The sequence below is a fragment of the Oryctolagus cuniculus genome, chromosome 14, assembly GCF_051225735.1.
Source record: "Oryctolagus cuniculus isolate XC-2025 breed Fujian yellow rabbit chromosome 14, ASM5122573v1, whole genome shotgun sequence".
In the NCBI taxonomy this organism is placed as follows: Eukaryota; Metazoa; Chordata; class Mammalia; order Lagomorpha; family Leporidae; genus Oryctolagus; species Oryctolagus cuniculus.
Window position 1 is genome coordinate 60,154,151 of NC_142880.1, and position 21,366 is coordinate 60,175,516.

Sequence of the window (21,366 nt, forward strand, 5' to 3'; positions counted from 1 at the left end):
GCTGGTCACACGCCTGCTGCCAGGGAATTGCTCTGCATCCTGCCATGACACATGAGAACGTGCCCCATGTTGAGTCAAAATGAGAAAAATGTAGAGCTCAAACACACACACCACACACCCATCACACACCACACACATGTACCATATACACACCACACACTACACACATTCCACACTCAGCAAATACACATGCACTACACACCCCAACCACACACCTGCCTTACATACATACCATACAGTCCAACTACACACATGCCACACATAGACACACATTACACACACATCACACACCCATAGTGCATACACACACAACACAATATACTTAACACTACATATGCACACACACAAGAAGTCTTCAAAAATTTCATGAAAATGCATATTATAAAAAAAACATGGATTCAATTTTCCTTTGCACAGCAATAGTTACATTTTAATTACATTTCTATGAACTTTTTAAAGTACCTCTTATATACGTACATGCACATAATGCATACAGGTGTCCCAAACTCTTTTAGATTTAAATTATATTAAACAAGAGTCTATAATCTTTGGGTTTTAAGGAACCCTGAGAGAATGATGACTCAAACTATAAACACAATGTCTTTTTTGTGTGTTTCTTTTGTTTTCAGAGTGAGCAGAGTTAGATTGATTGAACATGCTGGAGGGAGCAGCAGGCAGGCAGGCAGGGTAGCCAGCAACTGACAACTGCTGCCGACACAACTGTTTTGAAACACAAAGTACGACACGGCCTTTAGCACCCTGTCACAATGAGCGAAGAAAGGCACCACAGACGTGCCGAGCAGTCAGCTGCCTGGAAGACACTGAGCCGTGGTGTTCACCATGTGGCATGATGGTATGTTCCTGTCTGATTTTCATTTATGCTGAATCTCGACATGATGAAATTGGGTCCTGAAACATTTATTTATAAGATGGTCTCCTGTGTAACTACAGTCATGTGTTGTTTTATAACTTCTAACTTTGTGTGACAATTCTTTGTTGTAGAAAATTATATTTACTCATTTTAGCTTTTTTGTATAAAATTATCAATCTTATAGTAATGAACTCACTGACCATGACTGTACTGATTTTTGTATATTTAACCAGCATCAAGAAGTACAGCCATTCCCCTAGAGTGAGAAAAAATAACTGTCTTTCTGTAGGTAGAACATGGCACCTGTCCAAATAAGTGAGAGTTGTAACACAAATGTAGTGCAGAATTATTACCTTTTCCTCAACCACAGAAAAAGCAGCTGAAGATCAGCCTAGGGGACACCAGCCTGGTTTCTGTACCTCAGACTCAGTGGTTGTCTTCACTCTCCTCTCCCTCTTTCCAAAATCGCACAGTTGAGAAAGTTAATCTGATCATCAAATATTCAGCCTCAGTGAAATATTAATTTATGCCTCTGCCTTACACATAATTTTCAAACCACTTTCATTGTAGCCCCATTGTTCTTTTCTCCCCAAAAATAAACAGGCCTTTTCAACTTGTGCCCAGGATTTCTGTAAAGGCTGGTGATGTAAATATTCAGGGCTCTGTGGGATATTTTAACTCAGAATGAAAATTCAGCTGGCACCACATTTCTGACTCATCAGTTGCTGCAAGGCCCTTTCACTGGTGTTGAGCTCCCTGGGAGTTGTTTTGCTGCATAAAACTCGCACCACTGTCAGCTGCAGAGGGGATATTGATGGATTTATGAGTGGGGAAAAAAAGATACAGAAATGCCAGGGGAAGGAGAACTCCATAAACGTGCATCAAACGGAGACTTCAAATGCTAAAGGGGGCAACTGAGGCATAGAGGACTCCAGATGGACTTGATGGGATCCACTCTGAACTCTAAAATAATTCAGGCCCCTCAGCATGAAAAATCGCAGCTCTCAAAGTGCACAGCCACCCTCTCTTTGGAAAGAAATGACTGACAAATCATGGCAGCCTTGGTGCTGGCCCTGACACAGTGTAGACGTCCCAGGTCAGCTGGAGACCTCCCAGGACAACACACATATAGAAGGAAGTACCCTGTGCTTGACTTTGAGCCTAGGACACATTGCCCTGCTTTTATTATTATTTTGTTTTTTCAAATCAAGTAGCCAAACCACTCAGTCTACAACATTGTACAGGTAGGTGGCACATACTAGAAACTCATTAATTTTTTCCTTATTTTTTTTGATTGACAAAATTGTATATCTTTAGGATATACAATATAACATTTTGAAATATGTACACATTTTAGAATAACTAATGAGGCTAATAAATATATTAATTCAAATATTTATCAATGTGTTGGGCTGAGGGTGCTTACAATGTACTCTTATCAATTTTCAAGTACGCAATACATTGCTGTTGTACGGCACCATGTCGTACAACAGATCAGACCAACCTCCAGAATTTATTCCTCCTAACCTCTCAATCAGCATCTGTCCTGTGAAAGTTGTCTGAACTGCATCTGATGCGTTTGTTTTCTTACTAACGTGGAGGGTTTTATGCTTTGCAAAAGGCTTCCCCTCTCTTAATTTTATCTGATCCTCAGAACAGCCTTAGAGGGCTGAGACAACCCACACTGGGTGACTTCTTGAGGGAGACCTACAGTCTTCCCAAGGGATGGTGAAAGAGGCAGATAATCAATCAGGGTAATGTCCGGCTCTTCAGTAAAACTCCCTGTTGTCTTGTTCCTTAAACCATGACATTATTTATTCTTTATTGTCACGGTTTTCTAATTTTTTCTTTATTTTGTATATCCATTATAGAAAGTTTAATATGATTCAGAGGTTTTTTAAAGAAAATTAAAATGACTTGTTAGCCTATCACCCAGAGAAAATAACTGCAGTTAGCATTTTCGTTGTATTTTCTTCCCATTTTTTCTCTGTATGTGTACTGTTTTTCCCAAAATGTAGATAACTGCGAGCATGTAGATGTGTTTCACCTAATATATTGTGCTTTTCAGAAATTTTCAAAAACAGACACATCTTTAAAGACCAGAAGACTTCACTGTACACTCGTTCCATGACGCCCCTTCTGTCAGGCAGAAGTGCACAAAGAGTGGTCCCAGGGTTCTGATTAATCAGTGAAAGAGAAGCAGAGGGGCAGGTATTCTTCTCCCAGGCAACCTGGTGTAGGGAAAGGGAGTAGAGCTCAGTCTCCAGTGACCTACCTGCTCATATTTTCTCTATTTGCTCTGTGGTCAAGATAAAGTGAAGGGGCTGGTGCTGTGGCTCACTTGGCTAATCCTCCACCTGCAGCGCCAGCATCCCATATGGGCACCAGGTTCTGGGCCCGGTTGCTCCTCTTCCAGTCCAGCTCTCTGCTGTGGCTTGGGAAGGCAGTGGAGGATGGTCCAAGTGCTTGGGCACCTGCACCCGTGTGGGAGACCAGGAAGAAGCACCTGGCTGCTGGCTTCGGATTGGCGCAGCACTGGCCGTAGTGGCCATTTGGGGGGTGAACCAACAGAAAAGGAAGATCTCTCTCTCTCTCTCTCTCTCTCTCTCTCTCTCTCTCACTGTCTAACTCTGGCTGCAGAAGATAAAGTGAAGACTTCATGCCAATGATTTCTTAGTGCTTCCTTGTACTCTTCCTGTGTGGAAAGCAGTTCATTCATCCTAAAATAGGAGCTCCTGCTGGAGTCAGACAAATGGAAGATTGTTCTTTTCCATTACATTCTTTTTTTTTTATGTGTGTTTTTTTTCTTTAACTTTTATTTAATGAATATAAATTCCCAAAGTACGGCTTATGGATTACAATGGCTCCCTCCCCTTTCCCACTCCCTCTCCCCTTCCATTCACATGAGGATTCATTTTCGATTCTCTTTATATACAGAAGATCAGTTTAGCATACATTAAGTAAAGATTTCAACAGTTTGCTCCCACACAAACATAAAGTGAAAAATAATAGATGATTTTTCAAATGATGATGAAATCAGATCAGACCTATTACATTCTTTAAAAAAAAAAAAAGATTTACCTATCTATTTGAAAAGCAGAGTTAGAGAGGCAGAGGCAGAGAGTGAGGTCTTTGATCTGCTAGTCCAGTCCCCAGGTGGCTACAACGGCCAGAGCTGCACAGATCCAAAGCCAGGAGTTTCTTCTGGATCTCCCACATGTGTGCAGGAGCCCAAGGACTCAGGCCATCTTTCACTGCTTTGCCAGGCCATAGCAGAGAGCTGGATCTGAAGTGGAGCAGCCGGGACTCAAACCAGCAGCCACATGGGATGCCAGCACTGCAGGTGTCAGCCTTATCCTCTATGCTACAACGCTGGTCCCTCTTCCATTGCATTCTTTCATCAGGTGTCCTGGTGGAAGGCAGGGAGGGACCCACAGAAACTTCACTCCAAGACAGTCCTGGTCATAGAGTGAGGCCTCCTTGCAACACACCCCACTTAAGTAAGCATTTTAGCAATTCAAACACAGGCAATGCTGAAGTTTACTTTGGCATTAATTTTGCAAAACCAAATGCTAAGCATTAGTTTTGAATAGAGCAAACAGAACTGGAGGGGGGTATTTCATTCTGAGAAAACTATTTATAGACTTTCATGATTAGCAGCTAAGATTTACTGCTTTTGTTCATACACACAATGTATAAATTCTACTGACTCTAAGAAGCAAAAATATTTTCTTCAAATACCACTGAAAGCAAGCACACTTTCCCAATTTTATAAACCGATTAGCTGAACACAATGTGGTTTCCTAGATAGGATCCTGGAATAGAAAAAGGACATCAATGGAAAAATTGAGGAAATCCAACTAAGTCTACTGTTTATGTAACAGTATTGTTCCACTGTTGATTTCTTAGTTTTGACAAATGTGCATAATTATGTAAGCTGTTAACATTCAGAGGAAGCTGCTGCGGAGTAGACAGGAACTCTCTCTATTGCCTTTGCAACTTTTTGTACAATTAAACATTTTTTTAAAGGAAGGACTCTGACTTGATTCTTCCCAAGGCATTGCCACAACTATCAGCCAATACTTTTGGCAATTCCTAGGAACTTTTATCTCCACTATACTCACCTAAACACATAATTTTTTTTTCCAGAGTTTTCCTCTCAAACTTTCTTTAAATTTTTACTTTTTATTCACTTTCATTTCCTTTGAAAAGCAGAGACAGCAGGTTTACTCCTCACATGCCACAAATGGTCAGGCTGAAGCCAGGAGTCCAGAACTGAATCTAGGTCTCCCACATGGGTGGAAAGGAACCCACGACTTGAACCATCATCTGCTGCCTTCCAGGGTATGCGTGCACAGGAAGCATGAGTTGGAAACAGAGCTGGGACTTGATGCCAGGCACCGTGATGCAGTGTGCAGGTGTCCAAAGAGGTGTCTTAACAACTGTGCCAAATGCCCTCCTCCCTCAAACTTTTTTGCAACTTGTCATAAACTGTAACTCTCCTGGCATCATACCCTCAAGTTTGTGCACAATCTCCTAAGTGCCAAATTCTAGGCATCTTGCCAGTCTTTAAACTAACACGGGGCTGCCCACTCTCTACCCAAGTTTTGCCATTACCCAGTTGATTCTCCAATTTTTATTATTTTTAGTTAAGTAAAAATTAAACATATTTTTGGTATAGAATAAAGCCAGGAACCAGGAGCTTCATCTTCCACATGGGTACAGGGGCCCAGGTCCTGGGACCACCCATCATTTCCCCAGGCAAATTAGCAGGAATCTGGATTGGAAGTGGAGCATCTAGGATTTCATCCAATGTCCATATTGGACACGGGCATCATAGGCAGTAGCTTAACCCACGATATCACAACACTAGCCCCAGGGGTTCCCTTTTCTTCACATCCTCACCCATACTCACCTATCATCTCTTTGATAATAGCCATGCTAACAGGTGTGCCATGGTACTTAATTCTGGTTTTGATTCACATTTAGTTGATGATTAGTGATGCTGAGGTTTTTTTCATGTTCCTATCGGTGATTTGTATGTCTTCTTTTGAAAAATATCTACGGGGCCAGTGCTATGGCATAGTGGGTAAAAGCCACTGCCTGCTCTTCCAACAGCTTGTATGGGTGTCGGTTTGAGTCCTTGCTGCTCTACTTCCAATCCAGCTCTCTGCTTTGGCCTGGGAAAACAGTAGAAGACGGCCCAGGTCTTTGGGCCCCTGCACCTTTGTAGGAGACATGGAGGAAGCTCTTGGCTCCTGGTTTTGGATCCGCACAGCTCCACTCCTTGCAGCCATTTGGGGAGTCAACCAGTGGATGGAGGAGCTCACTCGCTCGCTCTCTCTCTCTCTCTCTGCCTCTGCCTCTCTGTAACTCTCAGCCTTTCAAATAAATAAATAAATATTTTAAAAAAGGAAAAATATCTATTCAGCCATTTTGTGTTTTTTTAATTAGATATTGCTTTTTGCTTATTTTATAGATCTTTTGTTCCTTTCCTCCTCACTTGCTATTTTTCTTATGATTAGATTATTTGCTCTGTTTATTGGTTTTAATTTCTAGTTTTTTATAAATTTGGGTATCCACTATAGGTGACTGCATTGCAGTTATCATGAGGCTCACCTAAAATATTTTATAGCAAACTATGTTAAGCTAGTAATAACCTAACTTTGATTACATGTGAGTATAATGCTATACGTTTATTTCATATCCTCTGCCTTTTATATTTTTGATATAAAAAATCACATCTTTTCATATTGTATATCCTTTAACATTTTACTTCCTATCACTGGCACCTTTCCCTCCTCCCATTTTCTTTACTCATTTCTCTACTTCTCCTTGGTGATTTCAATCATTTCCAGTGGCTTAAATGTCATCGTGTCATCTTTGAATCTTTTTGATTCTCTCTTTCTATCTCTCTCTCTCCCTGCCTGCATTCCCTCTTAACTGCCAGACATGTGCATCCTCATATCTCAGTCACAGCTGAAATAAGCTTATTAATGCCTCTATTTCTCAGTCTCTACACATATAACAATTTTCTATGTTCTTTGTTTACCTCCTTAATTTCACATTTTTTATTTTCATTGGCCATCTCCCTAATTCTGGCCCATTGTTAGCTCATACTTGGGGTCACTATGTTGCTCTCCTGGTTACCTTTTTACCCACTATCATCAACAGCCAGCTAATATTTAAAATAAAACACACACACACACAACATCAAGCAGGCCTCTATCCTAGCTTCAATATCCTTTATCTTCTACTTAATAAAATTTTAGCTCTTATTCTGGCTTTCAAAAGCATACAAAATTTGCTTTCCTAATTTATTTCTATCTTTACAAACTTCATCATCTCCTTATCACTTATACTCCCCCCCACACACACACACATTTCTGTTTTGTTTTGTCTTATCTCTGTGGATTTGCAATGTCCTTTTCTCTACCAGGAGTGTTACTTCCCCAGCTCTTTACCAATTCAAATATTGGCCATCATTCAAGGCATAACTCAAAGGTGATCTCTTCCATGAATTCTTGCTGTTTGCCTAAAACAGTCTCTCCCTCTTGCAAATCTAATAGCAATTGATATCACATCACTTGTGCCCTTTGGTTCCCCTGCAGGAGAAAGCACAGTTGACTCACAGCCCCAACTACTGCCAATCCAGATCTCCCATCTGTTTGAGCCAAGGCTACCCTTTCCCTGGCTGTTTCTAGCCAATGACTAGCCAACTGGGGATGCTAATGCTAGCTTGTCCTGCAAAACTTGGGACTATTCTAAAGGCAATGTTGGCTGGAGGACTCCCTCCTGGCCCAACGGAAGCTTTCTTAGAACTGCGCTTCAGCTGAGAGGCTGCCTGCCTCAGCCTTCTCCCCTTTCCATCTTGTTTCATAGGTTCTGTCCTGAGTAATGAAACAAAGACTCTCCTGGCCATTGTTTCTGCCTCTGCTTCCCCGCTATTCTTCATGCTGTTCCCCAATAAATCTCTTGCATTATCTAATTCTGTCCTGGTGCCTGCTTTTTAGAAGACTGAACTGACACATTGCTTTTGCACAATTTACTGTGCTCTACCTTGGGTACTTGGATTATCAGTGATAATATAAAAGCTGCATGCCCCTAGGTAAGCCATAAATTCCTGTGTGTAGGGATTAGACATAAGTCAATTTTACAGTTCCCAAATACCTATTATAGTACGGTACCCAAAACTGAATCAATAGTGATTATAATATGCTTATCTAGTTATGAAAAGTTTAGAAAACACTTTCATATGCTTTATTTTTGTTGAATGTCCCATCAATCTTAGAAAATATACAGGCACCATTTCCCATAGTGTCCACCTCACTCCAACAGGTTTCCCTCTTGGTGTTCAGTCAGTCGTCACCGATCAGGGAGAACATATGGTATTTGTCCCTTTGGGACTGGCTTATTTCACTCAGCATGATGTGTTCCAGATTCCTCCATTTTGTTGCAAATGACTGGATTTCTAGCCCTGTTAATGAACAACTTAATACATTATCCCTCTTAGTAGTTTTTTTTATCTGTTCTACTTAATATGACTGGTTTAGATCTGTAATTGATGCACAGTTATTCTTAAGTGTTGAAAATTAACTGAAATGTGATCCCTGTTGAACATGGTGGTGGGAATGGGAGAGGGAAGAGATGTATAATTTGGGACATGCTCAGGCTGACTTGCCCCAAGTGGTGGAGTTGGAAGCATACCAGGGGATTCCAATTCAATCCCATCAAGGTGGCATGTACCAATGCCATCTCACTGTTCCAGGTGATCAGTTTCAGTTCACAGTTGGTCATGGTGAAGGGACTGGGAGTCAAAGGGAACACATAGACAAGTCTAGTACCTGCTAACGCTAACCGATGGAGTAAATAAAGGGGAGAGTGATCCAACATGGGAAGTGAGATACTCAGCAGACTCATAGAATGGCAGATGTCCTAAATAGCACTCTGGCCTCAGAATCAGCCCTAAAGGCATTCGGAGCTGGCTGAAAAGCTCATGAGAGTATTTCAGGCATGGAAAGCCAAGACACTCTGGCAAAAGATCTCTGCGAGTGAGATCCCAGTGGAAAGAACAGGTCATCAAAGAAGGAGGTACCTTTCTCTGAAGGGAGGAGAGAACCTCCACTTTGACTATGACCTTGTCTAAACAAGATAAGAGTCGGAGAACTCAGAGGGCTTCCATAGCCTTGGAAACTCATGACTGGAGCATAGGGAGATTACTGATGCCATAGACAGGAGTGTCAATTGGTAAAGTCAACAACAGGAGTCACTGTGCACTTACTCCTCATGTAGGATCTCTATCCTTAATGTGCTGTACATTGAGATTTAATGCTATAACGAGTACTCAAACAATATATTTCACTTTGTGTTTCTATGGGGGTGCAAACTGTTGAAATCCTTACTTAATGCATACTAAACTGATCCTCTGTAAAAAAAAAAAAGAAAGAAATTATCAATTCCCAACTTGACTCTCACTGGGATTAAACATGACAATAGGTCTGCTCTGATTTCATCATCATTTAAAAAAATCATCTATTATTTTTCACTTTATGTTTCTGTGTGGGAGCAAACTGTTGAAATCCATACTTAATGTATACTAAGCTGATCTTCTGTATATTAAGATAATTGAAAAAGAATCATGATGTGAATGGAAGGGGAGAGGGAGTGGGAAAGGGGAGGGTTGTGGGTGGGAGGGACGGTATGGGGGGGGGAAGCCATTGTAATCCATAAGTCGTACTTTGGAAAATTATATGCATTAAATAAAAGTTTAAAAAAAAAAAGAAAATATACAGGCAAAGCCAACAAGAGATATCAACCTCAAAGGGAGATGGGATTCCTTGGGCTTATTTGAAAGTTATTAGAGTTCCCATTGTGTTCCCTGTTTGTGCTTAGAATACTTAACATCCTGCCAGGCTCATAATACCTAAACCTTACACCTTACCATGTTGGGAATCATTCTAAGTAACTATACATGGATTATCTCATTTAACCTACACAAAGTTCCTGTGGATAGATGGAATTACCTTCTTATTTTACAAAAATATACCTATACAAGATGACACATTCTAAGGTAATAGAGACAGGATTGGAACACCTATGATCTTAATCTTTTAGGTATCTTACAGCAAATTCCTGTTAGATATCTGTTGAATGCATAATATAGATCACACAGCTAGAGGAACCAAGATTTGAACCCATATCTACAACTTCTTCATCAATGAGGGAAGCCTCTGTACCATACCCCCTGAGTTGTTGGTATTCAAACTCATCTTGAAGGAATATGCAATTGCTGCATCAGTGTTGTATAATGATGGAAAAGTTTTATATCTGTACTGTTCTATACTGTAGCTACTAGCACCCTGGAGATACTGGGCATTTAAAATGTGAAGGGACTAAAGTTTTAATTTTGTTTCAGTTGAATTGATTTTAATTTAAATAGCCTCAAAATATTAATAGCTACTGTATTGGTTAGCATAATTCTAGCCTCTTCTTCATCTGAATGTGGTCCCATTTCACTGGCATTTAATTGAGGTTTTTTTTAAAAAGGTTGAGCTAAAGAACTCACTACACAGTTCACTGAAAATGGAATAAAAAGAATATGGAATTAACTCTCAATACGTAAATTCAACATGTCTAACCCAGTCACTAACCTAAGTATGCTACTATGTGGAAGAATAAGTTCATAATTTATAAACTTAGCCTTAAAAAACATTTTTTTCTGGCCCCCAAATGTTTCCAGGCTACTCTTCAAGGTCTAATGTTTCAGAACTGGCTTTCTAGTTTGATGATCTGAAAAGAGTAAGAGACAAGAGAACCAGAGAAAAATGCACACATTTGTCTTTGAGGTGCAGAATTTTAATTCCAAGGGATAATAGCTTCTGGGGATTTGAGGGTTTAATTAGACTTCACAAAACTCTTCACATCAAACAAACAAACAAAGCAAAGATTTTACAAAGAGAAGAATGAGCACAAGCAAAATGTTTTTCCCAAGTAAAGAAAAAAGAAGTTGCCTGCTTACCTGTGGAGCGGGATTTTTGTTTTTTCCTCCCTGTACTGCCAGCTCTGGGTTTCCGTAGCCATTTTTAACTTTCTCGATAGAGCCATAATCATACAGTGCCTCTGATGGCAATGGAGGTCCCTGTGGGGCTGGCTGAGGAGGCACAGCCTCCGCAACATCTCTAAGTGGGGTTTCAGAGATACTGCACAGGTGAATAATAAAACACAAAGTGAGCACCAAGGCGGAGAAGAAGAACATGACCTGGAACTCTGTGCCCAGCATTCTTCCCATTCCCAGATGGGCCCAGTCCATGGCACCCAAAAGGTAACCCAGGGCACCTCCAAAACCTAGAAACAAAAAAGAGTGGTATTACAACACTGAGAAAACCGTCTTCCTTCTCCACTAAACACAGGCCCTCCAGTGGAAAAACTCCCCAAGCACAGCAGAGGCAGCCTGGCGAGGCAGTACAGTGAGGGGCTGCAACACCTGCAGCCAGGCAACATGAGTTCTAGTCCCAGCTCCAGCATCTACTGGCTGCAGCCCTAGGCATCATCACCAAAATGTGGGGTAATAATAAAGAAGGAAGCTTCTAGTGTTGGTAAATATTGCCATCTTCAGAGGCACAGTGGCCTTCCCAAGCTGCGCTCTCTACAGCACTTTTGAACTTAAATTCTGATCTGAAATGGTCCCAAAGAAAACCAGTATTTAGCAAAAATAAAATAAAATTTTGTATTCTTATTTATCTGTCATTAAGCATCTTAGGACGATATAGGTAAACTTGTAAAGATTAAACAATCTTGATAACTCTCTTCTCTCCTCTAATAGAAGTTCAACATGCTTGCTTGCAATTGACAGCTACAGAAGATTGAAAACAAACGTTAAATATGAAGCTTTTAAAAATCCTATTATCATCCCATAGGACTCCAATCTGAAGTTTTTGTGATACTTGTTTCATTTGCTTATGCTTACACACAATATCACTTGAGGAATACTGAGATAGGGCTCCTCAAAATTAATTCCACCCTAATTATCTAATATTTGAAATCGTCCTCTTAGCAATTTGTCTTTGAAGTCCCTGTTTTAAAGTATAAGCATTCTTAGTATGGGCAAGTCATCACACTATTTAGCACCATAAAATTGTTCCTCTGCTGTTACTTCCATTGCAGGACTCCCAGGGACCCCAGGCTGAAGAGGGCATATAACACAGGGTAGGAGGAATTAAAGAGTTGAACATCAAACATATCCTCTGCATAAGTCAAAAGTGCATGCAGGGCCGAACCTTCTGACAAAAACCTTTAACTCTCAACCTCCTATCATGCCTTACCCAACACAGGTTATCTACCTGAACAGATCAGATTTTGTTTTTATTTTTGTTTTCCTTATGCGTGAAGCGTCCATTTTATTTCCCAAGGAAAGACAATATCTTCATGAACCAGGGAATCAAGGAAGAAAAAAGAACTTAAAAGTTCCTATCTCTGATCCTAAACACCTAAACTTACATAAACCCGACCCCAAGGACATAAACCTTAATGACAAACACCATAAGCCATAATTTATCAAGAATTGTGAGAGAAGGGACAATTGTGGTCACTTCACATTCCAGTTAGTTGCAATTTAACATAGACACTATGTATAGATGACTGTCTAACCATTGGATTCCAAAAGTAAAGCAATGTTATCATGCCCTGAATGTCAAAGTGTTTTAAGGAGGAATTATGGTAAATCGTGACCAATGGTTACGAGGAAGTAAGAGATATGTTCTCTGCCATGAAGGATTGCATGCCTAGTTACAGGTGATAGGAATATTTGTCAACAGATAAATGACGGTGAAATGCCCCAGATCTGAGAGGAAGTGGGTTCCTCATGCAGCCACACTCTGTTCCTGACACGGCAGGAAGTTCTGAGACTTGCAGTGCCCATGGTCATCAGCAGACAGTGACTCTCTTTATTCAGCTATGGGAAGGCAGATGGTGTCAGAGATCATTGCCAAGACAAGTATCCCACCAAAAAAATACGAATTTCCTCTCTTCTTACTCCCCATTATGACAACCAAGAATGTCTCCAGACATTTCCAAATATGCCTGGGGAATGGGAGTGGAGGCTTGTGGGGAGCAACTCAGACTAGACTAAGTTACTGGAATTAAGACTTATTCTATGCATCTGCTCTCCCACAATATGGCGCTGGGAGAGGAGGAAACAGCTTCTACACAGCTGCCTCCAGTTCAACCAATAAACTGTAGGACCTGCTCCTGATTGGAGAAGAGCAGCATACTCGGTGTGTGGGTAGCAGAGTTGGGATTGGCGGAAGAGGACTATAAAGGAGGAGAGAGACAACATGCACCAGGAACACCTGAGGAACATCTGAGCAGCCCCCGAGTGAGCCAGCTGGCGGTGTGCCGCTCCCCCGCGGAAGTGGGGAAAGTGGCAGGGGGAGCCGCCCTTCCACAGAGGTGGAAGGGTCGGTAGCCAACCTGGGAAGAACCAGCAGCAAATCCGGGGAGGGCCGAGCAGAAAAAAGAACAGCGCAGGGTCCTGTGTCGTTCCTCCGCGAAGAGGGGGAGCGACAGAGGCTGTAAAAGGATCCCTAGTTGAGAATTTCTGACCATAATTAACCCTTTGACAAGCCTATACTTTATTGTCATTCAATCCTCCTATCATTTGTACCTCTATCCTTCAAATTTACCGTTCCATTAAGCATCTCTGGTGGGTTCCACCAAGGGAATATAGAAGACCCCTACTCCCTGCCCATTTGAAAGAACTGGCATGTGAAATAAATCCTCCAGGTGCAATGGAATAGCAATTGTATGTATATAAATGCATGGCTATAAATATGAAGAAAGATTTATATTAGATATTGATTTGAATGACTAAGGCCTACAAATGCAGGGATTCACAATCCAGTTGTGTATCTACTGGTTTTGTTTATTTCCAAAAGCATTTATTGAGCACTAACTATATATATAGGACTCCATTAGCTTCTGAGGATATAAATATAAAAAGGACTCAGTGTCCCAAACTGTGAAGATGATTTCAAGTGGGAGAAGCAGATAAGCAAGTGGGAGAAGCTATTTTTGAAACATGTAATAAATGATAAGGTAGAACAGTGAACTGGGTATTGAGTGACTATAGTGGAGTACCAAAGAGTCAAGTATTAGTGCTTAGTAAATGGTATTAAAAGGGTGATGATTATTAATTATTATTATAGAATTCATCTTAGTTAGCAATGGAGTTCTATGAGTTCACTAAAATAGTGAATCAAGAAATTTGAGAGGTATATGGATGTTTGAAGAATTAGCTAAGAAAGCTATGAGCTGCGGCATTTTAAGGAGGGAAGATTTCATGGAAAGAAAAAGGGATGCAGCATCATGCCTGATTTTGGATCTCACCCAAGTGCTTTTTAGTCATGAGATCTTGGACACTTCTCTGAGAAGTGGAGCTGACAATCATCTTAGCCCTTTTGTATTCCTATTTAAAAAAAAAAGTTACTTGAGGTTGGCTACTTAATAAAGAAAAGAGACCTGTTTGGCTCACAATTCCAGTTGCTGAAAAGTCCAAACACCTTAGTATTTATTTGATGAGGGTCAGAACACAGTAAAGAAGCAAAAAGAGAAACAGCTGCATGCAGAAGGGGCCAAGTGCAAGAAGGGCCTCAGTTTACTATGGTCTGCTGTCTTGAGAACTAACCCAGTCACAGGAGACTTGATTCCTCCAGAGTAACAGCAGTAACCCATTCATGAGACTGGGGACTCCGTGACCTAAGTAGACTCCATTAGGCCCAGCATCTTAAAGGATCTCCCTCAACACCACCATAGTAGGGACCAAGCTTACAGCACACGAACTTTTGTGGGACAAACCAGATGCAAACCCTAACAGTGATGCCTCCTCAAATGAGTCTAATGAGGATTAATATGATAACACATACAAGATGCCAGCACACAGAGTGGCACTACCAGGGCCAAAAGCAAGTGCCCTGTTGACCTCATACAGAAACCTGCATTACCAGGGCCAAAACCAAGTGCCTTACTGACCTCATACAGAAACCCTAATTCCAAAACTCCCTCCAGAAATAAGAGAAGACAAGCCCTGTGCTGAATTCAGGGTGGACAACCTCTCTAGAACTGGCTGAAAGGACTGTTCATTCAAGACCCAGTGACAGAACTGGTGGGTCACTCTGAGCTTACTCCTGAATGCAGTGAGGAAAATAAATGAAAGAAAAATGTATTTTAAGCTTTTACAGTGTAAAAATTTCAACTGCCTGATGCTTTATCAGCATAGACCAGTGCTTTGGTATTAGCTTTTTATTACTACAACAAAATACCTAAGACAAGCTACTCCCGAAGGAAGGAAGTTTGTTTAAGCTCATGATTTGGGTGGCCCCGTTGGTGTTGGCATCTGGTGGTGGCATTCTTGCCGGCAGAGTCGCAAGATTGGTGCAGAGCACCACATGGCAAGAGGGGGTGCACATGGGTCTATGTCTCCTCTTATAAAGCTACCGTGATCTACTCACGGGGGCTTCACCCTAATAACCTAGTCCAACCTAGTCACTCTCCAAGACATTATCTCCAAAGAGCTTAATTGGGTTAAGCTTCCATTCTTTTAATACCATAACATAAAACTCTGGAGACCAAGCCTTTAACATATAACCTGTTGGGAGACACCTAAACTAATATCCCAACCCTAGCAGCTTCTTAAACTTTAATGTGCACAAAACAAACTTCATGTAGGCATCTTATTAAAATGCAGATTCTGATTCTGATGATTCAAGGTAGGGCCTAAAACTCTGCACTCCTTTCAAATTCCACAGTGACACCAGTGCTGCTGGTGCAAATATAACTCTTGGAGTAACCATGTGATAGAGTGGTTTCCAACAAGCCTGTCCCACACCCTCTCTGACATTCTTGGGGATGGGACTTTGTTGCCACAGGATATTTGATCAAAAATCCACCTGATAAAAATAATGAAGCACAGCAGTTTGTAGTCCTGTAAAGTTAAGATACTTTACAGACATTAATAGGAGTTTGTATTAAGTTTTTATAGACTGATAGGGAAATTATCCCAAAAGCATTACAAAGGAGCTACAGTTTTATTGCCTTGTAGAATGTTAGTATCTAATCTGGTATTTTTTTTTCTTTTGCTAAACACACACACACACACACAGATACTTCCTTCAAAAACATGGGGAACCAGTTTTTATGACTTCCTCATTCTTTCCACCATCAATCAATTGAATAAAACTTTAACATATGCTGTAAGTAACTTAGAGAATTTCCTTTACCCTCTTCTCTTAGGAAAAGGGAAAACAAGCAAAACTGCTATGTTTTAACCCCAAATCTATTTTCAGGTGTGGCCTCAAATCACAACAGTACCACAGGACGTTCCTGGAAGGCCTAGTGGCCACAGAGGAAATAATTCTAATATTAAACAGTAGAAGGAGACATGGAGCTTTATTTTACACCTTCAATATGAAGCAGGCCAGTAGAGGACTGTAGGAATCCATTGCTTTGCTTCATTGGCTTAAGCTAAGGATTTTATCTGCAAAGACAGTCTCTAAGCAACGCCTCCTCATTTTAGCTGCTATAAAGGCTAATCGTTTTACCATTTACCACCTCCCACATCTACATCCAGACAGCATTTATCTCTGCTGCCAAGATCAGCCTCTTTTAGGCCCTTGGAATCAACCACCAGGCTTTTGGGCCAGCCCTAAGCCAGAGCATCCAAGGGACATCTGCTGCCACATTAGATAACAGGCCTCACAAAGAAGGGCCCACAAGTCGGGCAGCTGGCGCCTTTCTTGCAGAGCTGGCTATTTGCAGACCAAGACCACAGCTAACCTCATGCGAATGAATCACTTTAGCAGACAAATGTCATATTTCATAACTCATGATAGGATTTGAGCAACGGCTCATCCTGGAAGAGGTCCAAATCGACAGAAATAGGTATTTTTTTTCATAGTCCACAACTCTACTAGGTAAAATGAGAACTGGGGCACTTTCAGGACTACAAAATCTAAAGGACCAAGGAAACTAAAGAAAGTCTAATTCAGATTCTTTACCTACCACGTGCCTGTAACTTCTTCTCTGCATCAGGTGTGTGGCTTAGCAAGTTGAACACCAATGGGACATAGCTCAGGTCAAGAGAGCATGCAATGTTCTGCTGACTGCTTTACCTCAAAAGGAAGACAGACTAAAGACACTGCCACATTCCCGTGGGATTCATGTGAGGGCAATTCTGATACCTTTCTACATGTTTAGTAAATAGCATGGAATGTATCCATATAGGCATGATCCCTATCTACTCTCACCATAACACAATAAATCCCAGAGAATTATCATAAGTACCAGCTACTCTGTGTGTGTTTCCTTGACTCATTGGTTCATCAATAGATATTGATGGAGTATCTGTGATAACCAGGAATTGCAAGACATAGTGAATAAGACAGACATGACTTCTACCCTCTTGCAGGCTAAGGGAATAAGGGAAATCATTCAAAAGCATACAGGTGCTCTGCCCAAGAGGAAAGACACAAGCTAATCCAATATTCCTTTAGATTTACAAAGCATCTTTGCTCTTAAAAGATGGTATGATAATATGTTTAAACACTGCCCACTGCTTCCATCCACCTGCCTTTAATCCTAGTATTTCCCTCTCCTGTTGATCCCTCTGGCCAAAGACAAGTTGGGCCAGGATGCTACATTGCTTTGAAAAAACGAAGTGACAGGACAAAGCAGAGAAATAGGAATGCGATTCCCTGCTGCTGAGTTTCAAAAGCCCTTAGGCTCCAAAGGCACAGATCATAGATTCAGTAGAAAGTGTGCTTTAAGAACAAGGCCTCAAGATGATAGAAGTACTGACAACAACTGACTCTCAGAAACTGCTACACCAGCTGAACACTTTGTTGGAACAGGAGTCTAGATGTCAGCCAAAGGTCTGCGGCTTGAGACTAATTGAGTCTGCACACGATAATGGCCTCAGAATGACTGCACGGCTGAGGGACTTCGAAGTGAAAGATCTTCTTAGTCTCACTCAGTTTTTTGGCTTTGACACGGAGACATTTTCTCTAGCTGTGAATTTACTGGACAGATTCCTGTCTAAAATGAAGGTACAGCCCAAGCACCTTGGATGTGTTGGTCTGAGCTGTTTTTATTTGGCTGTAAAATCAATAGAAGAGGAAAGGAATGTGCCACTGGCAACTGACTTGATCCGGATAAGTCAGTATAGGTTTACGGTTTCAGACTTGATGAGAATGGAAAAGATTGTATTGGAGAAGGTGTGTTGGAAAGTCAAAGCTACTACTGCCTTTCAGTTTCTGCAACTCTATTATTCACTCATTCAAGAGAACTTGCCATTTGAAAGGAGAAATAACCTTAATTTTGAAAGACTGGAAGCTCAACTTAAGGCATGTCACTGCAGGATCATATTTTCTAAAGCAAAGCCTTCTGTGTTGGCTTTGTCTATCATTGCATTGGAGATCCAAGCACAGCAGTGTGTGGAGTTAACAGAAGGAATAGAATGTCTTCAGAAACATTCCAAGATAAATGGCAGAGATTTGACCTTCTGGCAAGAGCTTGTATCAAAGTGCTTAACTGAGTATTCATCAAACAAGTGTTCAAAACCGAATGTTCAGAAGTTGAAATGGATTGTGTCTGGGCGTACCGCACGGCAATTGAAGCATAGTTACTACAGAATAGCTCACCTTCCAACAATTCCTGAAATGGTTCCTTAATTCATGAATTTGGATCATTGTTATTCTCCATAAAGGAAATTATCAGTGCTATAATTTTCTTTTACAATGGAAGAATTAAAATATCATTTCTCTTCAAAGTAAACAAAATGGAGTTGCAATAGCAAAGGGGAAGTTTCTACACTGATTTGGTCAGCTAATATTTGAAGACATTTAGTATATACAGAACCCTAAGGGTAAGGAATTATCTAACCTCTGATATGTATGTTAGTCATTTCATTAATCAGCATAAAAAAAAGTATGTCCTCAACAACCCAAGTTTTGAAAGTAGCATTAAAATCATATTTTCTTATTGAACATCATCTTGCTCTCTGAAGACCTAAACTCTGGCTCATTTAAAGATACACTAGCTGAGTAGGACAATAGGACCAAACTTTTGGATATTTGGACTAATTTGAGAATGTTAGCTTATAAGTAAAATCAGTATGAACTTTGATAGTGTATTTAAAGAAAAAGAAGATACAGCCAATCAGTCTTGATGTTGGGTGTCTGGAAACTGCAAGGGCGTCTCAACACTGTAGTTACTATAATATTTGGAATTCTGGGAAAGTAGTTACATGCATAAAAGATAAACTTGGGGTCACTGGATATATATTCTTGCCATTTAAATTTCTTAACTAGTAATAATGATTTACCTTTTTCCATTCAAAATTAAATTAACATTTAATATATCTATGATTATGAAATTTAACCTGAACAGTTAGTTCACTTTTAATAGTAATATTTCACAGATGTCTGATAAGTTGGGTTTTTTTTGTTGTTGTTGATTTAAGGAGGATTATTGCAGCAACAACAATGAAAACTCTGAACCCTACAGCCCTGAGCTATGGATTCCATGATGTTTTCATGAGTTTAAATTTCAAGCCTTAAAACTTTACAACTAGATGAATATGATGTTCTTATGCTTGGGGAAACTGCCTAATTAGTATTATGCTATAGTGGAATTATGTTTAGATATAAATTCATCTATGAAGCAGTCAAATCAAAGTTAAAAGCATAAATATGAAGCACTAATCACAAGCTTTGGAAAGTAAACTGTGAATCTTCATTTCTTAACATTGATTTAACTTTCTATATTTGATTGATATACTTAGGTAGTATTGAAAATGCTAACCTACATAATTTAAATGTTTTAAATTATGAGGTTTTCATCAAAATAACATTTCACAAATGCACTTTTAAGATACAACAAAGGTTAGTGTTTTAGGCGGTTTAAATGGTTTTCTGTTACCCAAAATGCGAATAATGTAATCCTGAGAAGGGGACACAAATTTGAAGGCATTTTGTAGAAAGCAAAAAAAAAAAAAAAACTTAGTAAGTTTGGCAAGTTCATAATCTTTAATATTTTTTCAAGAAAACAGATGATGTTTGTATGTGTGATAAGATCTTTTATATAGAATCTACTGCCCCAGTCTAGTCCAATCAAGAAAATTGTTTTCTATTTTATTAGTTGCTCAAATTATCACTCTGAGGACTTACTTTACCCCACTAAAGTAAGTTCAGACTAGATTTAACACTCCAGAAGTCTTTACTGAGTATTGTTTTCAGAAAATTGTCATTGCTTCTAATTTAGATTAGAATAATATTCTAAAGAATATGCTTTCACTAATGCCCTTACTGCATCTTAAGAAAAGTCAGTCGACACCTTCATAAGTAGATCACTGAGGCAGTGTTCAAGAAACAGTCTCCAGTCAGTCAGTGAATGTAAGGAGGTGTACAGTGTGACGGTGTCATGGATGATTAATGGAGCAGTGCATAGCCTGCGTTCATTCAGAGTGGCTGTGATCATTTCTGACATGATGTTGTGGACAAATACGCAATAAAAAAATAAAAACCAAAAAAAAAAAAAAAAAAAAAAAAAAAAAGAACAAGGCCTCCCTGGCACTGTGTAACTCACTTGGTTAATCCTCCACCTGCAGCGCCGGCATCCCATATGGACACCAGGTTCTAGTCCTGGTTGCTCCTCTTCCAGTCCAGCTCTCTGCTGTGGCCCAGGAGGGCAGTGGAGAATGGCCCAAGTGCTTGGGCCCTGCACCCGCATGGGAGACCAGAGGAAGCACCTGGCTCCTGGCTTCGGATTGGCGCAGCGCCAGCCGTAGCAGCCATTTAGGGGGTGATCCAACGGAAGGAAGACCTTTCTCTCTCTCTCTCTCTGCCTGTAATTCTACCTGTCAAATAAATAAATAAATAAAAAGAACAAGGCCTCCCAGACTATGCTGAGCACTCCTGAGTACTCACATATCGGGGAACCCAAAGGCAACAGCAGTCTGTTTCCTGCTCAATGGACCTAGTTGGGGTTGGAGGGTAGAACTTCTCTCGGAGGGCTTGGGGTTTCCAAGAGCAGAAGCACGCCTGGTGCTTCATTTTCTGAACAGACCCCAGAGAGGCAATAAGATCTACAGGAAGAAATGTCAGTATAGTATGTCTAGACCCAGTGCTCCAGGCTCTATTTTAAGTGCTTGTCCTATATGGATACTTTCAGTTCTCACAACAACTCTTTTAGGAAGGTATGCATTATTCATGGTATTTATGGCCTATATACCTACCAAAACCACTGAATTAATGAATACCGACCCATTCCTTCTAGGGAAAATACAGTATTAGTTTCTGGGAGCAACTGGTCACAACACTATTTGCAACTGTTCAATTCATTACCCTGTTTTGTGGATGTTCCTGTTAAAGACACCTTATTCAATAGATGTTATTATTTCATTAACATTGATCTCATGACCAACAGTGCTCTACCTCATGCCTAGA

The 21,366-nt window shown here is 40.4% G+C and overlaps 2 protein-coding genes across 2 annotated transcripts in view; one reads left to right on the forward strand and one right to left on the reverse strand.

Annotated features, from left to right (window-relative positions):
• SLC45A2 (solute carrier family 45 member 2) overlaps window positions 1-21,366 on the reverse strand; it is a 45,846-nt gene that overhangs the window by 10,917 nt on the left and 13,563 nt on the right. Inside the window, exon 3 of the mRNA XM_002714118.5 lies at window positions 10,890-11,215. Coding sequence (XP_002714164.1) covers window positions 10,890-11,215 — 326 coding nt within the window. The remainder of the gene's footprint in view (window positions 1-10,889; window positions 11,216-21,366) is intronic.
• On the forward strand, window positions 17,704-20,416 carry LOC149122340 (cyclin-G1). Its single transcript, XM_089312696.1, has one exon. The coding sequence runs from the start codon at window positions 17,704-17,706 to the stop codon at window positions 18,589-18,591; it is 888 nt and encodes a 295-aa protein (XP_089168822.1). The 3' UTR covers window positions 18,592-20,416.

What these genes read in the sequence shown, in the direction of transcription:
- LOC149122340 (XM_089312696.1), top strand. Translation starts at nt 17,704, where the DNA reads ATGATAGAAGTACTGACAACAACTGACTCTCAGAAACTGCTACACCAG.